Here is a 21,599-nt window from a genome sequence, read left to right as displayed (position 1 = left end):
TTAAGGTCTCGTAAATGACATACTAGAATTGATTCACCTCAAATGAGAAGTTAAGGAACACTAGTAAAAGAATTTAAACTAAAGTGCTACCTCTCTCTTCCTCTTAATTTGTATGGCTAAGTTAATTTGCTTGCTCTTTTTTCCGTCATTTCTCTGCAAAGCTGCGAACTTTTAGAAATCAATGGCATTGACTCAAGAAGGAAAAACACAAGAAGTAAAACAGCAGAACCCTACCATTTTCATCTATCGTAGATTCTTTTTGGATGGCAGGCAACCTTTACTTTGAACTCGCCAAGGAGTTAATCATTTGCTAGTTGATAGGGCACCATCACTGTTTTTTACTGACATGACAATTATGCAAAACAAAATCATCCTTTAGCCTTTTCTTTCCCTCATCTATGTATCTCATGAAAAACTCAATACTTTTCGCTTGAACTTGCCGCAATCTCTGCTGCTTCAAAAAAGTTGGTGCATAAGTTATCAAACTGCAGGTTATGCTCACTCATCCGCCGATCTTCGTAACAATCTTTGACATTACAATAGCGTCTTCTCAAATCCTTCCTCCAATGAGCTAAAATATAACGTGATGGAATCTCTTTCACATCTTTCTCAATGAGAATATTCACTATATGTCAGCAAAGAATTCCTTTAAACTCAAACAGATAACATGAGCATTGAACGTCAAATTCAGCTTCATTATGACTCACATTGTACACAACTCTTCGTTTAGATTTGCCTTCCTTCCCCCTTTGAATGTCTGTCACATTAAAAGAAGATATCAAACCATCAACCTTGTCCAACTCACAATTACAGTAGAGCAAACCCCTCAATTCATCTTGGAACAATCTAAATATATCATTGGTGTAGCTCTCATGAAATTGCTTTTCAAAGAAGCAATCAGTAACCGACTTGTAGGTCGAGTTGGAAGAAAAATAATCCGCCTTATTCTCCTTCTCGACCTTGCTTTTCAAGGCATTATCATATTGCTCAACAAATTGCTTCAATGAAGTTTTTGAACTTACATAATCATCAAAAAACGCATCCACACTTTCATTTCTTTGCGTTGCAGACAAGCCTGCCCAAAATACCTTTTTGACATAGATAGGAACCCAACGATGACAATCCGCAAATAAGAAACTTAACCATTCATTCTTTTCAAAATCAAAATTTTCAATCATTTTGGACCACCTTTCTTCAAATTTTCGAGGTTTCGAAGATTCATAAACAGCACCATTTAGAATCTTTTCTATTGCCTTGTATTGAGCTAGACCTCCTAATTTTTCAGGAATCTTCTTCATTATGTGCCAAAGGCGAAGCCAATGATGAGAACTTGGAAACACTTCCGCAACTGCACCTTGGATCGTTTTACACTGGTCAGTAATTATCGCATTTGGAGGACGCCCATGCATGCATTCTAGCCACGATCTAAAAAGCCAAACATATGCGCCTACATCCTCTATTGATAACAAACCACAGCCGAATAGAATAGACTGACCATGATGGTTAACTCCAACAAAAGGAGTAAGTGGCAAATCATACTTATCCGTAAGATATGTAGTATCAAAGAACAATACGTCTCCAAATGACTCATAGGCTGCTCTAGACCTCGCATCAGCCCAAAATACATTCCGCAATCGCCCTTCCTCATCCATGTCAATCACATAAAAGAAATTTGAGTTCCTTCTTTGCATTCAAACAAAGTAATTACAAAGTGCCTCTGCATCTCCAGTCCTAAGTTTTAATCGTCCCGCGTCAGCAATATAGTTTCTACAATCTTTCTCACCAAATGCTAAGTTCTCAGATTTTCACACTTCAATAGCTACGGAGTGAGAATTCTTGTCTAAAGGAATGCTCACTTGATCATTCAACTCAACTCTCCTCTTTGCATAAGAATCCAACTTCCTACGAGATCTTTGAAATCGTGAAATTGTGAGACTAAGAGCATGATTATGGTCCAGAAGAACACGAGATATATTGCATCATCCATCGCCATCCATAATCACATTAATTTTCGCCTTATAGTCAGTTTTGATTGATGGCCTCAAGATAAATCTACTCTTTGCTGTGGATTTCTGTTTACCACCTTTAACACATGCTAGAGAATAAAAACTCAATTGTCCGTCAATGTTACACGTTGTGCTAATCTTTCTAACACCAAATCCTTGCTGATAAGCATATTTCTCATAATAGCAACGAGTTTCCTGCTGTGAAGCAAAAATCATCCCATTGCGTGGAACCTCTACATCTGCATCTGTTTTTTTTTTTTTTTTTTATTATAATCGAGGTGTCCACGCGGTACATCTGCATCTGTTGAAGGTTCCTTAAATTGATTCTTTTCAACATTGTCATTATCGCAGGCATCATCATTTCTTTTCCCACCCAAAATCAGTTCTTCAGCTCTTGTTGCATTTGAATCAACCTCCATAACTAGTGTTCAAGCACAGAAAATAAAGTAAAAAATTCTAACATGCTAAATAACGCAAGGTTTTTTTTATAAATTGTAAAAGGGTAGAGAATGTTCTAATAGTGCATTTCCAACCAAGATCAAACATGACAATAAATACTAAAAGAGACAAGAAAGAAAGGGAAAAGACTTTGGCCATGAACTACCTGTTACAGCGAAGCCTTCAATTTACTTTTCAACACGTAAAACTTAGGCAAGTGATATCTGGACCCAAAGCACTAGCGGATCTTAGATGAAACCACTTCCATGGAGCTCCTTTCAGGCTATGACCTCTTGTACATACAAGTCCAAATTGAGGGTGGATTAATATGATAGTGGCACTCTCTAAACCAGAGTTGTAGATGAAAGATTGTGAAAAGCTGAGGAAGATTTGAGTGGGAGTGACTTTTTGTGTTCTTGTTAGCATTAAATTTTCAGTTCCAGGCTTATTTTGAAAGTCAAACTTCGCTCACATGGCACTTTCCACCTCAGTCAATTTCACAATTGGGAACACTTATTCAGACTGAAGCAGAAACATTTGTTCGAAATTTATAAGTTACGAGCAATCTTCAGATTTAGGATAAGTATTCTTTTATCTGGTTAGTCATACAACAAGAAAAACAAAACTTGAAATTTGATGTTGCAGTGTGCAAAAAGTCAGGATGATACACATTCTTAGAGATATAAATGTAAACTAAATGAAGTTATGGTTGCTTGATTTCCAAATCTCTCGATTTAAAGGACAAACTAGCAAATAGCCAAAAAAGGGTAGAGTAGCATACACATAAAAGATAAATCACCCTTCATCATATTTTTTGAGAAGTTGCGAAGACACAAAGATCAGCTTAAAAAAATAGAAATGAAAGTGTGAGGTTACTAGTTTATTTTTGCACATCACTTCAGACAATTACGTGGAAACTTTATCTATATCCCTACATTGAGCTTTTACGAAAGAGGAAAGTAAGTTGAGATTTCTGAAAGCGACAATACCAAAATACTTGTAGTTAAAAATCAAACAGAAGGATCAATCATGGGCGTAGCGTCTGCTCTTTACTAGTACTATTTAAAACTGCCCTACGATTAATCAGAACAAATAAATGAGTTTTCAAAAGTGGTTCAGACCAGTTCAAACTATGAGGCTTAAGAGACTTGATCCTTCAGAAGTGTTTCCAAGAAGCATCTCATAAGTACTTTTCAAGATGTGATTTTAGGGACTTCTGCAATACTCAATAAACATTTATCGAGATGACGCCATGATTTATAACACACTCATTCCATACTTTAAAATTATAAAGATGACCCCATAGTTTAAAGCAGATTTGACCACGACACAATTTTAGCTGATTTTATTCTTTTTATATGTAAATAAACTATTTTGGCGATCCCCATGCTATGAGAGTTATTTCATCAATTCGGGCGGAATCTCTTAAAACTCTTTTTAAGACACAAAATCATAAATTTTCCATTTTTTTCTCATAACTAGGGGTCTCGCTAGAACAAATTGACTCGTGCAAAGGAGAGGAGGCACGTTGAACTTTAGATCAGTAGATGGCAATAGAACAATTGGCACAGTGACGCTGGTGAAATTCGGTTCTTTTAGAAGTTTTCACGAACATCTGGTGGGCGAACTACAAGTCTCCTAGATTCAGCTGTCCAACTACCAAAACCCGATAGAAGACTGAAGAAACATAGCAACCACAGCAACTTGAAGATCATGCTGAAGGCATCAGGCTTGCACCCTACAGTTTCTCCTAAGCAATGTACTCATTCAATACATATCTTCACAAACCCCACGCCACAAAGCAAATCCCGAGACCAAGAAAAGAACAATGCGGAAAACACCACAGACTACAAGGCTTCACATTAGAATCAATTTTTCTCAGTAGTTTCCTTTAGTAAAAATTGAAGACATGAGCGGAGGAATCATCATCGTTAGCAGAGATAGAGAGAGACCTCCGATCCGGTGAGCAGAGAGGAAACGGAACACTGGCGCGTATACGGTAACCGAGAATGAGGAGGAGACGCTGGACTGGAGCGAGACGACGAGGAGGGGGAGGGTCGCCGAAGAAGAATCATCGCGAGCGAGCGCCCTTCGTGGGATATTCGGAGGAGTAGCGGCAGACGGTCCGAGCAACAGGCCGACTATTTGAGCCGAATGAGCCCACGGTCCCGTTAAGATGCTAGGGGCCGTGTTCGGTGAGAATTCCGTTCTCGATAATAATTTTTCTATTCTAGGAAATCATTTCTGAAAAAAATTATATATATTTCGTAACTGTACAAAATTTTTATTTTTTGATTAAAAAAAGAAATAAAATTGCATTTGGTACGATCTTAAAAATTTCTATTCCCGATTGCCGATATCCAAAGACAGAGACAATCGCCTATTGCGATGGCGATTGGCAATCGACGGCGATGGCGGGACCTGAGATGGGTTCGTGGTTGTAAAAGAGGGCATTAAGTAACACTAAATTTATTTTTCTAAAATTAGGTTTCTTTGAGTTAGCTTGTTTTTGTTTCCGAGGACAAAGAAGTAATTTTCTTTTTTGGTTTTTTATTTCTGTTTCAAATTTGTTTCTTTGTTTTCGGGAGCACAAAAATTGCCAAATAGATTTTTTTTTTCCCTAAAACAAAAGAAGAAAGAATCAAAGAATCTGACCCATTACCAAAGGTGCTAAGAAATATTTTCCATATGAGATAAGTCACGCTTAGGCCGAGCAGTAGGAACACTTCAAAAGCATACTCACGACGTGAAGATATTTTTCTTATTTATGTATCGCCTGGGGTGTGAAAAAGTTTATAAAAGAGTACTTTTTTCCAGTTGAAAGAGAAAAAAATAATCCAAATTAGACAAATCGGGAGGAATCCCGAGAATTAGAGGCTTCGTTTATTTTGCGAAAAATTTAACATTTTCTAAAGAATTTTTTTCAAAAAATCGTTTTTAGGTAAATGACGATATTTTTCTTTTTATATTTGATTGAAATCTAAAAATGAATTTGATATTATTTTCATAAGTCGAAAAAGAAAACCTTTTTTTTTTATAACCGAAGTGTCCGGGCGGCCGGCGAGCTATGGCTCAAATCAACGATGGAGCACGACTATTCCTCGGGGGGGCTAGCGCAGCATCCCACCGCCACGACCCCCACTTAAATCATCGACGCCTACGAGTTTCGAACCCAAGACCTCTCGTGAAAAGAATTGGGCTCAAACCATCGCGGCCACCGATAGGTGGGTAAAAGAAAACCTATTTTTATTCCTACACAGACCTATAAATGGGAGTTTGTGGAGTTGGGCGGGAAACTCCCGGTGCCCTTTTTTATAAGAGCAAAGGAATAGTTCAATCTGTTCATTTTTCGAGAGAGACAGATAAAATATCTTAACACAGAGGCATCTTGATACCCTCAGGAGCAGGAAAAACAAGTTCTAAGGAATCCAAAAAGATTGAAAAATTGGATTTATGTCCAAACGAGTGGCATCCATCCCGAGTCCATAAAAGTTGAGCTTGAGATCTTGGTGCGTCTGCTCTCCTCCCTTGTGCTTAAGGCTGAGTCAACAGAGGCCGAGCCCAAGTCCTGGTGCTTGGGCGGGCCCTTGAAGGTCAGGCCCATGAACTCTAGCTCCCAGGCCCAGCCTTGATGGACTCAGGCACGGGCACCAAGGTCCATGGGCAAGGCTCCATGGACATGGGCTCTGCCTTGATGGACTCGAGTCTAGACATTGAGGTTCCAAGCCCAGCCTTGACGGATCCAAACTTAGCCGTCGAGGACTTGAGCCTCGGTGTCGGGAACCCGAGCACTAGTAGTCTCGAGCAAGGCCTTTGAGGACTTCGGCCCAAGCAACCGTTCCTACGCATCAAGTTCTAAAGTTTGGCCTCTATGGATTGAGGCATAGGTGTCGGGTGTCTAAGGTTCGACCTCTATGGACCCGGGCTCAAGCTCGAGCTCTGTGGACTTGAGCTCGAGAGTCGGGGAACCAACCACGAGCGTCGGGGTTCTAGGCCCATCTTTGGATTCGGGCCTAGTCTTGATGGATCCGACATCTAGACCGGGACACATTGTCAATGACTTGCGAATGAGCGTTGCGGTTCCCGTGCCCAAGCGCCAAATCTGTGGTCTAGAGTATGTTTTGCTCGGCTTTCTCGATGAGCTTTAGATAAATGCAATGCGGTTTAGCTTAAGGGGCTTTGGGCAAATGCTAAAACCGTTTGATAAACCGTGCTCATATAACCATGCATTTTCTAAAATAGACATATGTTTTCGCGATAATGAAATTAAATGTATCTATTTCGTCGAAAAGTGTTACAATCAATGAAATATCTTTCGCCGAAATTGGTTCTTCAATTTTGTTAAGAGGAGACAGGTCATATGCCGATTTCGAATATGAGTCTCAATGAATCACAAGGAACGAATATGCTTTATTGGAATTTAATCTACCGCAAAGCATGAAAAACTTTGCCGAAAATTAATTAGTGAGATAATAGATAGATACGACATTGAAATTTAATCGACGATGAAGATTTGAAAACTATGGTTAAAGTACGACCGTTGAAAGTTGCGGAAAAAATAAATTTTGAAGAAAGTAAAGATAAAAATAAAGAACTTATGTGATTAATTAGAGAGTTTTATATGAATACACTTCGTGTATTTATAGCCTAATATAATCATTAACCGCTTATGAGCGATTATTATTTGAATGTTTGGGTGTAACTTCTTTGCCACGATCCAAGGCTCCATAATTCCCTTATGAGCAGTTATCGTTTGAATCTCGAGCACAACTTCCTTGCTACGATCTCACACTCCATAACTTCATGTAGTCTTCATCCAAAACAATTTTAATAGTCCTCAATACTTACCTCGAATATTAATCTCGTGGTTAAACTGTTATCGACTAGTCACCATCAGTGAAATTCATGATTATTAAATAATCGTTAATCAATTATCTTTGCATAACAAAATTTGGTCATCGATATAACCGTTACTCGCCAATATTGGAGTCAATTATGAACCAATCACTACCGCACATCGATAGTAATAGTTGGTCATCGTCGGTATCTAGAATTGACCGGCGTTTTTCTCTTAGCGGTAGTTCTATCCATAATCGCCTAAACCCTATTCCCGTCGGCTAAATTTGTCGATTATATCAAGAAACCGGTCATTTTACACATTGCATGAAGTCATGCATGTGGATTCTTTTTATTTATATTTTCTACGTTGTCTCATGTCGGTCGCAAAATGCAGCAATTACTCGATCCTGTTTCTAGAAAGTAAACGTCAACGATCCGCGGTTCGAATTTTCAAACGTAGCGTGCGGGGTAGAGAGACATCGTCGTCTTACCGAGGCACAAGACCTTACTGTGTCGCCAACCCATCAAAGTCAAACATTTGTGCAAATCAACAGGAACACAGAAATCAAAGCAAGGGAGAGAGAGACAGAGACAGAAACGGGGAGGAAAAAGAAAAACGCGAGGAAACGAAAAACTGAATCTTTTTAAATCGTTAACTCGCCAGACAAATTCAACAACAAACGATCGTTCACGGGGTCGACAAACAAAGCGACGATGCCCTCTCTTCTTGATTTCCATTTCCGGGTAATGCGCGCGACATCGGGGGCTCCCGGCAATTTTTCTTTTTGCCCCTTTCTTTCTCTTTCTCTGTTTACTGTTAGTTCTTAGTTGAAATTCCCGAATTTTTTTGTCTGGTTTTTTTTTCTTGCGCGGTCGTGGATTGTGTTAACCCACTTTAATCTTTTGAGTTTGATCGTGCGTGGGCTTCGAAATCTCGACCGAGCAGATGCGCTTGCGTAAGCTCTGGATTTGGTTTCTGACTCTTTCCCTGTTTCTGTCTCTGTCTGTCTGTTTCTGTGACGATGACTCTGCTGGAAGAATTAACCCATGTAGCTATCGGGAAATCCTGTCGGACTGTTATTTTGTTGATAAAAAGGGAGCTTGGGCTGGGATTTCTAATTGGTTTGATGTGATTCGTTCGAGTAAATTGCAGCGCCACCCATGGTGAAAATTAGATTCTTTTTGCTTCCCAGGTGTTTCTCCGATAATAGAAATTGCCCCTTTCGGATGATTTCGTAGTAAAAGACATGTTTTTCTTGGTATGGAGTATTGAAGTGTCATTTCTAGTTGGAATTTGTTACTGCTGGGTGATTGAAGTGGAATACTTTCTGCTTAGTGTGCGATTCCTGTGGGTTTGCTTGGATCACGGCGAAAGAACACAATGCCGGCCCTTTAATCATCCTAGTTTTGCTCCATTTGGCTGACAACTGCTAATTTACACGAATATAGGATCCCCCCTCGTCCAATGGTGCTTCACGGTTTAAGTTAGGTTTGCTGATTTCGCCATTTTGAACTGTTAGATAAAGTTTTCATAGCATCTGTTTACTTGCTCCTTCACTAAAATTATTGATTCATAGCAACGTTTAGTGGAAAGTGTTAGTGAAGTTACAATATATCCTTCTTGGAGAGTGAAATATCAACGTGTTCTAGTTTGATTTCCGATAAATAAGCTTCTCCGTGAAGGGATAGAGTCACATAAATGAAACAAAACTTTTTCTCATGATGGAGATTAGTTCTGAAAAGTTATTAAAAATAGCTTTCCCCATCTTTAGGATTGGTGTGCTTACTTGCTAATGATGTTATTGCAGAACAAGGTAACAAGAAGTCAGCATTAGCCTCAGCGTAATAGAACATTGTGCAAATTCAATTGTTAAAGCAAGATAATTCTATTTCGATCGGACAATGGCTCCTGCTGGAGGTACTTGCGAAGAAGTTCATGAACCTTACACTGCTGTCGCTGAGTACAACGTAGTAATCAGCAAACAGGAGACAAATTCTACACCAGCAAAATCTTCCATTGTCCCACTTGGACAAGTACAACGTGGAATTTGTTCAAATGCTGGCGTAGATGCTCTGCTTGAGTGCCCTGTCTGCACGAACTTAATGTATTCTCCAATTTTCCAGGTACCTTTGCCATTGGAGGTTTCATCGTTCTTCTTATGTTTGGTTTATACACATTCAAACTTCAAACAGTCTTATCAAGAGATGTGAAGATGTCCTCCTCTCCTTCCACTTCCCTTATTGGATAAGCTGTTAGTGCTTTGTTGAGAGAAAACTTGATCGGTGTCCTTGGATGGTACCATCATTTTCTGCAATTGCTTCTGTATATTTTCCTTGCCTACAGGTGTTTCAATCGCTCCATGTGCACCTTTTAAGTGTCCCAGCTAACTTGTCTTTTTCCTTTAATACGTGGTGCTCTAGATGTGTGAGAGAAAACACTAGAATATTTTGCAGTTGCACATTGAAACTCAAGCGTAGATTTAGCAGTTCTATGATTTAGTTATGAAGTTCTCTTGCAGAATATCTGGTACTAATTTCAATAATGTCGACCTGTCATCTGGGTTGAATTTTCTTTTTAAAGTTTTATGCTTGAAGTAAGTGCATCGCTTCAAGCGCCTTTAGAAACTACCCATTGTGCTATGTCAGTGCCTGGATTAGCAATCTGATTGAGATGCATCCCTAATTTATATTTCGCTCATTTGAAAGATTGCATAGCATTTTTCCCTTGTAGCATTCTTCAGCTAGTAATTTTCACTTTTGAGCATGAAAGCATGCCACTTCCATTGTTTGCTGACTCTCCTTTCTTACTGCTCCAACTTTAGTGCCTAAACGGCCACACTTTATGCTCAACCTGCAAAATTAGAGTCCACAATGTTTGCCCAATTTGTCGGAGTGAACTTGGAGATATAAGGTGTCTGGCATTGGAGAAAGTTGCCGAGTCACTGGAACTCCCTTGCAGATACAAGAATTTGGGTTGTCGTGAAATCTTCCAATACTTCAGCAAGCCTGGCCACGAGCAGCAGTGTCAGTTCCGTCCATATAATTGCCCTTACGCTGGATCAGAGTGCTCCATCACGGGCGACATTCCAACCCTTGTTGCACATCTTAGAGAAGACCATAAAGTCGACATGCATAATGGCTGCACTTTCAACCATCGATATGTCAAGTCCAACCCACAAGAAGTCGAGAATGCCACATGGATGTTAACAGTAAGTTCTTTTATGCATTAGCCGATGATTATTTTGGCCAAGAAACTTGGTCACTGTCTTGCCTGGTCTTTGCATGCCTGTTCCATTAGTGTAGTTGATTTCTGCCTTGCAGTAGTTCCAATTTCATCTGCAGTAAAGCTGCTTTGAGTTTCTCAATGACCTTTCTGCAGATGGTACATCCCCAAACCGTTTATTTCTGTTTGTTGAAATAGAATATCATTGCAAAATATCAGTGAGTACCCTACAGATTATTATGATTAGTAAGCTACATCAATTGGTCAACCAAGTTCTTATGGTGTTGAGTAAGCTTCTCTGATGGAGGCAGTTTTCTTCTATATTACGATAACCCGTATTTGTCCCAACTATATTACAATAACGCGTATTTGTCCCAATTTCCAAGGTGCACTCTGCGCCTTGCAAAACTTTTGGTACATCATATTATCTTAATCAGTGACTTGAGGGCACTTGTTAACAGAACCCCTTCTATCGTTTCGCAGACTTGATAATACAGTTGGCGATCAATGGGACAGAATCCGCTTGTATAGATACTTTCATTACCCTTGGTGCTTGTTTAGACTTTTCTTGCATGCATTTCACCTGGAATCAAATCGTTTTTTCTTTCCGCGCAGGTATTTAATTGTTTCGGGAGGCAGTTCTGTTTACACTTTGAGGCATTCCAATTGGGCATCGCTCCAGTTTACATGGCCTTCCTACGTTTCATGGGCGAAGAGAATGAGGCAAGGAAATTTAGCTACAGTTTAGAAGTCGGTGGGAATGGCCGTAAGCTGACATGGGTGGGGAAACCAAGAAGCATCCGAGACGGGCACCGGAAGGTTCGCGACAGTCTGGATGGTCTCATCATTCAAAGAAGTATGGCTCTTTATTTCTCCGGCGGCGACCGGCAAGAGCTCAAGTTGAGGGTTGCTGGCCACATATGGAAGGAGGAATGAGCAACTAAAGAGAGCATTATTTCTGAGGTCTGAATCTTTACTCGCGGCTGTATGAGCAGGGTGGGGCGAGGCACTTCTTTTTCTGGGCTGTGGAGGGGCTTCTTCTGACTACTTTTTCAGCTCGTGGATCGACTCAATCGTGCTTCTACGACAATTTATATATCCACTTGAGTCATAACTCTTGTACATAGATTGATACTTGCCATTGCAGCATTCTAATACCATTAAGGGCGAAAATTATGATGGAAGAAAGCATTCGGTTGCATTCCGGCGAGGCAATGATCTTGGTGAACCAGCATTCGGTTTGTTGTCGAGTGTCGCTGGGTGTTTCTCATGCCTCCAAAGTTGTCGGAGGCAATACTAGCCATTGCTGCTATACGTGCTGGCTATATTACACCGGATCAGTGGCATTTGTGTTAAAATCCCACCCTAAATTATGCAGAAGTATAGTACATCTTTGGCTCCAAAATTGCCCGGGGTAATAATTTGCGCACCATGGGCGTGTCTCAAGAGAGTTTCTATCTGCAGATGTGCGCCTGTGCAATTTTGGAACTCAGACACGTAAAGTCATGCCGAACGAGTTGATAATCTGTAAAGAATCGAATTTGTTTTTCTCGTTTCTAATTAACAACCGCGTAGTTGATATAGTGATTGAGTAAGTGAAAAGTTATTGTATAAACTCATTCGACCATAGCGAAAATTGCAAACAAGGGCTGAATTTCCTTAAAAAACCTCAAATTTTAAGTTTAGTTTCAATATTACCCCAATTTTTTTTTGTCTCAAAAAAACTTTTAACTTTAAGTCCATACTCAAATTTACCTCGAACTTTTTTTTTGTCTTGAAAAAAACCCTCGAACTTTTTAAGTTCAACTCCAAATTTACTCTGAATTTTTTTTTTATCCAAAAGAAAAATCACCAATTTTTACTCTAATCTCAAATTTGCCTCCATTAACCCTTAGTCCAAAAATCATTATTCAATGATTTTTATTGGGGTGCTTTTGTTATTTATGTGGAAATGCTATATTGGTTTGTACCTATCGTCCCATTACTTTGCTGATGTGGATTTTTTATCGACGTGAAAATGTCTCGTCAAGTTGGGATTGAACCACAGGATACATTTGAGAATATATCGAAAGCTTGTGATTTTCTTTAGACAAAATAAAATTCGACATAATTTTGGAATTGAACCTAAAGTTTAGGGTTTTTTCTGAAGATAAAAGGAAGTTTGGGAGAGATTTTGAACAGGACCTAAAGTTAGGGGTTTTTAGGGAATTTGGCCCGCAACATAAGTACACTTTAGTCATTTGTTCATTTATTTATTTATTTTTTGGTCAGACACTTTAGTCATTTATTGAAAACTAGGAAAGCTGCAAATATTTCATATCATGAATCATTTGTGAAATCTGGACCGTCCGATCCGCACAGGGTCCACGAGATCATAGGTTATGAATCAAACGTGAGACGTGGGACGTGGGACGGGATGCACGTAGGCAAGGGAAACGAGCAAATGCAAATTGGTTCTTCTGTTATAGCGGTTGGACCCGACACAGCGTATTTCCCGCGAAATTAAACAGAAGAGAGATCTTTTTCTTGTTCTTCTTCTCTGTTCATCTCGATCATAACCCAGTTTTTCTTTTCTCCTCTTATTTCTTCTTCTGCCCTCCAAGAGCTCTGTCTCTCTCTTGCATGGTCGTTTTCGACTGCACATCTAGTGCTTCGATAGGTAAAGCTATGTTTGCATCGTTGTTCTCGTCTTTTCTCCAGGGTCGAAAGCATGATGGTTTTAATTCTTGATATGCTTAATCAATGAGATTGATCAGTAGTTTCAGATTGAATCATGTGCTCCTCTGTATTTGTCCGACCATAGCCGAGGGATCGGACGTTATCAAGTTCTCGTCATTTATAGTCGCCCGCCGTAGCGGGTTAGTGCCACAAGAATCCTGATTTTCGCTGGCATTGTTGCACAATATCACATTGCCCATCTTTCTCAGTTTATTGTCCATCTGAAGCCTTTGTTCTGATCTGTCTTTTGTTTCTTCTTCTTTTCTCCTCCTATGTGGTTATTGCAGGAGGATTTTTCCTTGACATTGAATAAGTCGAATTTTACGATTGCTGAGAGTAACCCATCGTAAAAATCATTGAGTTAGAGCGATTTGTTTGAGATGGCTTGTTGAGAACACTGTCAAGGCCTGCATCATGTGGTGCTGCCGAGGCGCGGAAGAGGAAAGCAATAGGCCGCCTGCTCAACCGTATACTGCCCCACCCAGAGGAGGCAATCCCTATGGTAAACCATACTATTCTATCTTGTTTCTTTAGGAAAATTTCAGTGTGCAACTTCAATAATGAAAAAGAAAGAGGAGCTTCTTTAAGAGCCATTGGAGCGAGAAGTAATGTCCTTGTTGCTCTCATTGGCGGCTTGGATGTGATTATCAAATATCCATGTTGCGCATCTTTTCTTTTTTCTTTGGCATACATTTGGTTGGTTTCCGGGAGAAGGGAACCAGTTTGAGTGTCATTCGAATTGGGTTCTGACTCGATGGTATCTGTTTTCTTTTCCTTTCCTTTTCCTTGTTCAATAGGAGGTGAGAGAGGGGAGCCCAAGAGCTCCGACGTCGTCAGAAATGGAGCTCCACAAAAGGTCTTGCCCATCGAAACGCCGGCTTTTCCGTTAAACGAACTGAATAAGTTGACCGGGAACTTCGGTTCAAAAGCCTTGATCGGGGAAGGTTCTTATGGTCGAGTGTTCTACGCGAGGTTAAGTACCGGTCAGGAAGCAGCAGTAAAGAAATTAGATACCAACACTTCAGAAGAGCCCGACTCGGATTTCGCAGCGCAGGTAATTCTCCCGTGTCCTAAGTTATGTCATATCAAAGGCGGTTCCTGCAACCCGACAAGTTGATCTTATCACTTGTCTTGTCTCACAGCTGTCGACTGTTTCAAGGCTCCAGAATGAACATTTTGTGGAGTTGATCGGATACTGCTTAGAGGGGAATAACAGAATCTTGGTGCATCAGTTTGCTACCAAAGGTTCTCTTCACGATGTCTTACATGGTATGACCGATTAAACTCGGGGGATTCTCCAGATTTGCTGGCTGAAAATACGAGTGTAATGCGTCTGTGTTGTCGCAGGAAGGAAGGGTGTGCAGGGCGCCGAGCCTGGTCCGGTCCTCACTTGGAATCAGAGAGTCAAAATTGCTTATGGTGCAGCAAAAGGCCTTGAGTATCTGCACGAAAAGGTTCAGCCTTCCATTGTTCATAGGGATGTCAGATCCAGCAATGTGCTGCTATTCGACGAATTTGTCGCCAAGATTGCCGACTTTAACTTGTTGAATCAGTCTTCGGACACGGCTGCTCGACTGCATTCGACTAGAGTCTTGGGAACTTTTGGATACCACGCTCCAGAGTAAGCTTAGTTTGTTCAAATGACCAGCACGTTTACGTTCTATCTATTGGGTGGAGTCAAAATTGTTGCATGCACTTTGTGGGGTTGAAGCTTAGCTTAGGTGCGAAGAGGATGTTTCTTCCCCTTGGTTATGGTATTCAACATGGTCTCTCATAGGAAAAAAGATAGCATGGTATATATTTCACACAAACTTGCGAAGCTTAAATAGAATTTCGAAAGCATTCAATAGAACAAGTGTTTCTAGAAATGCGGCCATGGACAGCATTTTTCTAGTTTTTCATGGAGTCATTATCAAATAGCTTCCTGATGGAGCTTCATCTCTCTTTGTGATGAAAACCAGTTAGCCATTCGGTTTGGTGTCGGTTTACTGCAAATTCTTCTTTCAATCAATTCGTGAATTCCTACTGCCCAGCCTAAGAGTCAGATTGTTATTCTCGGTTACACTATGTTATATAGTCTTGCTCTTTTTGCAGATATGCGATGACGGGGCAGATAACGCAGAAAAGCGATGTTTACAGTTTCGGAGTTGTTCTACTAGAGCTTTTGACAGGAAGAAAGCCTGTAGACCATACAATGCCCAAGGGACAGCAGAGTCTTGTAACTTGGGTCTGTCTTTACCCCCCACAACATTGGTTTTAGACATTCAATACCTTCTCAGGTCACCTGTTTTACCAACAGTTTAGTGTCTTGGTGATACTGCAGGCTACGCCGAGACTGAGTGAAGACAAAGTGAAACAATGTGTCGACCCGAAGCTTACTGAGGACTACCCACCTAAGGCAATCGCAAAGGTGCTGACAACATTCCTGTCTTTGCTATTGTTTTGTCTGACAAGATGAATCTAAGAATGGTCAAATAAAGTCCTTGAATGAGTACTAGGGAAAGACGAGTTAGTGTAATTTCAGATTGCACTTTACATTACCATTCATCAAGATGTAAGTTGGGTAGGAAAATCTTACTTGAGCAGGAAGGATGCTAGAAAGTTAGTCCCATTGATGAGATGTTTTTGGTTAGAGGGCAGGAAGGAGAACTGAAAGTCGAAACTAGGTACATTTGTGAACTTGTCCATCTTTTGTTGAATCAACATGCCAGAGATAACATGAAACATATCAAACATATTGCCTGAAATCATAGTCTTGAGAAGATCAACATAGAAAAATCATGTGGCTTTTGATTCTAAACTCATTGTTTTGCTTTAATGTTTCAGCTAGCAGCAGTTGCAGCATTGTGTGTGCAGTATGAGGCAGATTTCCGGCCGAACATGACAATCGTCGTCAAGGCGCTGCAGCCGCTGCTTAATTCTAAACCGGCAGGCCCAGACGCTCATTTGTAGAATCTCTATTTCAAGTTGAAAATTGCGACTTAGAATCTCTTTCTTTATCTCTTTCTTTCTTTTTAACTATCCTCGGTTCCTTCCGATGGACTCTCATCTTCCACATTTGAAGTCACTGAGGTTCTAAGGCTCCAAGTTATGCAATTTCACATTCCTGAGAACTGCTTTAGGAGTTCATGGTGGTCGAAGCAATGAGATCTGTGTGTCAAGGCCACTTCAACTCACTAATCTTACTGTCAAGGTGCTATATAGAGGCCAATTATTCATCCTCTAAAGTTAGGATTGGGGAGAAACAGCGACTAATTATTTCCTAACTTAATTTCCGTCTCTGAAAATGACTGTCTGATTTAAACAGTGATAATGGAGAATGAGGTTTCCTCCACGGATCCCCTGCTAGTGAAGCTCATGAAAATTTGGTTCAGACGATAAAGAATAACTAAGAGGTTAAACAAAAACTTAAATTCTGGGCTGATGAAGCTGAATTTACTTTTTTTTTTTGTCAGAAAGCTGAATTTACTTTACTTGATCAAATTTCATATATTACAATGAGTGGTCCCTCTAACATTACAGAAGACGTAATCATGCCCCATTGAACTTCAAGACAGTAAGATAAAATCCAGGCTCATCTACGAATTCCGCCATTTCAAAGGAATGGGCAACTGCAACCTTCTCTAAGGTCATCTTATCAGGCAAATCAGAGACTATGCAGTCGGGGAATTCTTGCCGCTGCTGCTCCAGGACTTGCCTCCCTAGAGGATGACTGATGATAACTCTGGCACCTGACACAAATCCAGATTCTGAGAAGGTCAACCTAAGAAAAATGGAGGATAGCTCCATCTAAACTACCATAACTACTCCTATTTACGGAGCCCATCAATACTAGAAAATACTGCAATCAAACACAAAAACCTGGCAACGTAACCTAGTGTTTATGTAACAAGAACTCAGCAGTACCCTTCACAGATAGTAATAATTCTACTAGAAATGGAAACAAATCCTTATTCTGTAATAAATAGCAGAAGAAAATGCAGATATGAGGATAAGAAATGATAAAACAGAGATGAGCTTGGAACAGCACATACGAATAACAAAAACAAGGCATACCTGGGAGGCATCGCTTGGCTAGTGCTTCAAAAACCTGGTCAAGGGAGAACGGTAAAGCAGGCAGATAATAAATGTACGCCACATCAAAAGGTGCCCACTTTTCTGGAACATATATCAGTTCACCTTGCCAGCACTTAACTTTGTCATATTTTTCCTTAATACAAGCCAGCACAAGAAGTGAATCATGGACAACAAGCAGAAGCTGGCAGCTTGACGTGTCGACCAACCTATCTACAAAACCTTCAGAACCAAAAGAAACCAAAACCTTGGAGGTGCTCTCTAATTCTCCTGCAGATATTATGCGTCCGACATTGTGGCCCACTTGAGGATTATCATCCATCTCAAGAAAGGACCAATCTTTCTCTATGAGTTCCTCAAAATTCATAACAGGGACTGTCCCCTCATTTGACAGAGCATTTGCACCCATATACGACAAATGGAAATTTGATAAGGTAGATGCAGTGTAGGGATAGGATAGAGAAGAACGAGAGAAATGGCGTTTGCATTGACGATGGTCGTTAGAACCAAAATAACAACATTGTGGTGTGGTATAATGTAGGGGACGCTGGCAAAGTGATGGGAAAAGAGGTGGGGAAGAAGAGAAACACAGGGAATTCATCAAGAAATTTAAGTCAGTTGCAAATTCAATTCTGGTAAATGTGACTGAACCCAACAAATCATTCAGCTTGACCTGAAAAATCGAACTAAGCTCCTTCTTCCCCTTCTGTAAATAAATCCTTCAAGCCATTACACTTTCTCTATTTCCTTCTCATTCGTGCACTGTAACAAAAAGACATCCATGTTACTTTCACTAAAAAACCAAAAAAAAAAAAAAAATCGAAAGGAGATGCTAATGCTTTGTCTATTTGTAAAAAGCTACTCCAAAAGAATTCCCTCAACTAAATGATATGATAACTAGGGTTTACTCTTGCAATATAAATAGTGAACATCCACCGTGCAACTCCTAACCAGAGTATCTAACGCACATTTAAGTAAATGACTTCATCTATACCTGTTATCAATGTCAAATTGTTGGTGCAATCATGATGTTCAAAACAGAAAACAGTGACCAGGTCACTGCATTTGAAGTACCTGTTATTCTTTCCTCCTCCTGTTCTCCAAATGAATTGATATTAGTCTTATAGCAGTATCAAACGAAAAATACAAGGATCATACATTTAAGCCCGTATCTACTCAAATTAATACACCCTTCTACTCAAAAGATTAGATTTTCTTACTTCTCAATCTACAGTTCATCTGCGTCACTAAGTTGAGGACTCTATCCATTCTCTAGCATGAGTCTGATCATAGCAAGTACTTCTGAAGCTATATCGCGCGGCATAATATGAGCTTCACTTATCTAGCAAATCCAACAATGGCCATGAGAGCACAACCGAGTGATTGGCCAGTGATACGCCGCTCCAAACCCCCTAGTCAGCAGCCCCATTTGCACCACGCGGGGGCAGCCCCCATTCATGCCCCCACAATGGTCATGAATCCCCGCATCCCGTTTACCCTATTTACCCGCATACCACAACAGTGCTTCAATACAAGCTGAGCCTAATAAACCGTCTATTCCAAAATTATGAGATCCAGCATTCCTTCGCGCACCAGATCATCGTTTGCAGTAACTGCGTCGACAAATAATGCTTTGACATCAATGTAAGAAAACCAGTCAACCGCCTCAAACGACTTCCAATGCACAGAGACGACCACATACAATCTCTAGAAGAAATAAAACAAATCCCTAACACTTCCATTAGGTGCCGGCAGCAAAATTAGGCCAATCACCCAACAAAAGATCGAATCTTGCGGAGTACTCATTCGCTTTGCATCGAAGTGCAGCAACACTTACTAGCACAGAGAGAGAGAGAGAGAGAGAGAGAGAGAGATTCGAAGCTGCAACCTGCGGGCAGAGAGCGGGCCTCTTGAAGCTGCAATCGGCGCGGGTGAAAATGACGGTAATCCACCACGGGAGTTTCAGTCGATGAAGATATGGCTGCCTATCCAACTGCAAACTGGTAAGGGCACGCCCGTTAGGCTTTGAGTCTAGAAAGATAAATTAAACCATTTTTTTTTTTCCCTGCCCTTTTCTCAAAAACGTTGTGCCTCCGATTTAATATCTACTTTGGTTCATTTTTGTTTTCTATTCCCATTCTAAGTAGGGTTTATCGGTTTCTGGGCCATGGTATTAACCCTAAATTAAACCTCTTTTCTACCTTTTCTCATTAACGTTTGCAACCGATTTAATAGACTTAGTGCATGGTCTCCCATTCTGGTTGCTGGAACACTTTAGAACCGGCAACGAACTGATGGCTCGATTGGTCAAGTCTAGTTCTCATACGGGATTTGATGGGGGCGACGAAACGAAGAAAGTTAATTAGCTTGTGCATCGCCGCCCGAGGTAATCGGTTCAGCTTGTGCTTCCACCGCTTCGGTTAAACGGTGGTATGCGGGTCACGTCAAGTATTCGACACTTTTCTTTGTCTCGTTGTTGTTGTTGTTATTGTTGATGAGCAGAGGTGAGCGATTCGAGAAGTTCGAATTGTTGAGCGATGAAGGTTTGAATGAAAGGCGAATTTAGTAGGTAAAATTCGTGGCATGAACAATGGTGAGAGTGTTTGACCAAAACCAAATAAGACAACCGTGACAGTGGTCAATAAACTTGTCAGTGCAAGAGAGAGATCCGAAGGTGTGAGAAGTGGTGAAAACATTGGTCAAGCTGTCAATTTTACATACATTATAGGTTAGGTATACTCTCTAGCTTATATGCTCAATTTATATGGAGAGGTTAACTTCACTGATCATGTAGGTTTAACCATTTAAAGAATTCTGTATAGAATATCAAAGTAACATAAATATGTGCAAACATGAAAATTCGAGATATCATACACCAACAAGGTTAGATTTATTTATTTTAAGAAGTTTATATTGAATATAATCAAGACAACAATCATAATCGGATCATAAAGCCACTTCGACAGACTTAGTCCGAAACGAGAAATGAAATACAAGAGATCAATAAGTACTTTGGATCATAATCATGGATCTCATAAAGTCCACCCCAATAACAGACTTATGTTCCATTAAACTTGAGAAATGAGAATTCCGATTTCCATCAATGAAGTTCATAAGTTGTGACAATGGCTTCGCGGTAACTTCATGATCAATGCGTGCTAATAGTTTTGAAATTCGACAATCAACAAATTATGTCTTTCGACTTTTGCCTTGTTGTGCTTGGGCCCGAATGGGCGACTTGGAAGAACCCCTTCGTCATTTATTGGGCCTCAACTTTGGTCAGTTTTAAGGACCCAAAGCCTATTTGAGCACGTGGGTTTTGTTGCATGGCGACGTAAATGTCCGAGGAGCAAAGCCAAAACGACTGTTGTAACCTAACCATTACAGCACAAACTCAAGAAAGAGGATCAACAGACACTTGTCCTGTCATCTCTCTTTCTCTCTCTCTCTCTCTCTGCGTGCAAGCTTTTGAAGGTAAAACAGACAGAGCGGCATTGAAAGTAGGCAGAAGATGCGGTTTCAAAGTGGGCAGCTTGTAACGATCCGATTGCATTTATAGCAGGATCTTGCTTTTCGAGACTCCTGAAGCGGGAGGTCGGTCGTGCAATTTGTCTACACTTTGCATCTCACTTCACTTATGGAAGCACAGTTTGAGTCGCCCCTTGAATCCACCGTACACTTGGGTCGGTGTGGCCACAAACAATCTTGCATGAAGAAGAGAAAGGCTTTAATGGCTCAGTCCATTGCATCAAATATGAAGTAAGCACATATAGAGTACCTTTTCTACTCCACCCAACATGCAATACAAATACTCTCTCTCTCTCTCTCTCTCTCTCTCTCTCTCTCTCTCTCTCTCTCTCTCTCTCTCTCTCTAAGAGAGCCAAAAAAAGAATGGGGGATAATTGTCCAAAAAGTCCTACACCTATTTTACGATAGCCAATTCAGTTACGAATCTTTTAATTGTGCCAATTTAGTTTTAAACGTTTTAGTGATTTGCCAATTTAGCCCTAAACATTTGATTTTTTTTAATTTAGTCCAAAGGCTATTATTTGGTTAATTGGTGGAAAGGACTAGATTAACAAATTATCAAAAGATTTAAGACTAAATTGGTAAATCGTCAAAAAGCTTAAGACCGCATTGGGACAATTGAAAAGCTTAGAATTAACTTGACATATTTTAAATGTTCAGGACTAAATTGATTTGCTGTCCAATAGGTTTAAGACTTTTTGACAATTATCTCTAATAAAGTGTATCAAGAAAATTTAAGTGTTACCGCTAGTTGCTTAACCCCCGCTTTGGGT

The 21,599-nt window shown here is 40.2% G+C and overlaps 4 protein-coding genes across 7 annotated transcripts; 2 read left to right on the top strand and 2 right to left on the bottom strand.

Annotated features, from left to right (window-relative positions):
* Nucleotides 1–416: 416 nt before the first annotated feature.
* LOC125312713 (protein FAR-RED ELONGATED HYPOCOTYL 3-like) lies at nt 417–1,652 on the bottom strand. The gene is made up of 3 exons (XM_048271826.1): nt 1,496–1,652; nt 737–1,075; nt 417–625 (listed from the first exon to the last, which is right to left on the bottom strand). Exons 1-3 carry the CDS (start codon nt 1,650–1,652, stop codon nt 417–419), a joined length of 705 nt encoding a protein of 234 aa, XP_048127783.1.
* Nucleotides 1,653–7,863: 6,211 nt separating this feature from the next.
* LOC115729639 (E3 ubiquitin-protein ligase SINAT2-like) lies at nt 7,864–11,674 on the top strand. Of its 2 annotated transcripts, none has more exons than XM_030660249.2 (4): nt 7,864–8,027; nt 9,092–9,407; nt 10,106–10,492; nt 11,122–11,674. In XM_030660249.2, the coding sequence occupies exons 2-4, from the start codon at nt 9,186–9,188 to the stop codon at nt 11,440–11,442; spliced, it is 930 nt and encodes a 309-aa protein (XP_030516109.1). In that variant the 5' UTR covers nt 7,864–8,027; nt 9,092–9,185; the 3' UTR covers nt 11,443–11,674. The 2 variants fall into 2 exon arrangements, with proteins under 2 accessions (XP_030516109.1, XP_048142094.1); XM_048286137.1 differs by lacking the exon at nt 7,864–8,027 and adding an exon at nt 8,083–8,239.
* Nucleotides 11,675–13,111: 1,437 nt separating this feature from the next.
* Nucleotides 13,112–16,467, top strand: LOC115729595 (probable protein kinase At2g41970). The gene is made up of 8 exons (XM_030660201.2): nt 13,112–13,165; nt 13,512–13,726; nt 14,022–14,278; nt 14,367–14,493; nt 14,572–14,845; nt 15,319–15,451; nt 15,548–15,634; nt 16,051–16,467. Exons 2-8 carry the CDS (start codon nt 13,639–13,641, stop codon nt 16,174–16,176), a joined length of 1,092 nt encoding a protein of 363 aa, XP_030516061.2. The 5' UTR covers nt 13,112–13,165; nt 13,512–13,638; the 3' UTR covers nt 16,177–16,467.
* Nucleotides 16,468–16,684: 217 nt separating this feature from the next.
* Nucleotides 16,685–19,370, bottom strand: LOC115729641. 3 transcript variants are annotated; one of them, XM_030660254.2, is made up of 4 exons: nt 19,187–19,370; nt 18,293–18,391; nt 17,281–18,060; nt 16,685–16,955 (listed from the first exon to the last, which is right to left on the bottom strand). In XM_030660254.2, exons 3-4 carry the CDS (start codon nt 17,897–17,899, stop codon nt 16,756–16,758), a joined length of 819 nt encoding a protein of 272 aa, XP_030516114.1. In that variant the 5' UTR covers nt 17,900–18,060; nt 18,293–18,391; nt 19,187–19,370; the 3' UTR covers nt 16,685–16,755. The 3 variants fall into 3 exon arrangements, with proteins under 3 accessions (XP_030516114.1, XP_030516115.1, XP_030516112.1); XM_030660255.2 differs by having other exon boundaries at nt 18,373–18,391; XM_030660252.2 differs by lacking the exon at nt 18,293–18,391.
* Nucleotides 19,371–21,599: the final 2,229 nt, after the last annotated feature.

Source organism: Rhodamnia argentea, chromosome 10, assembly GCF_020921035.1.
Source record: "Rhodamnia argentea isolate NSW1041297 chromosome 10, ASM2092103v1, whole genome shotgun sequence".
Taxonomy (NCBI): Eukaryota; Viridiplantae; Streptophyta; class Magnoliopsida; order Myrtales; family Myrtaceae; genus Rhodamnia; species Rhodamnia argentea.
This window is presented reverse-complemented; position numbering and strand designations above follow the sequence as displayed.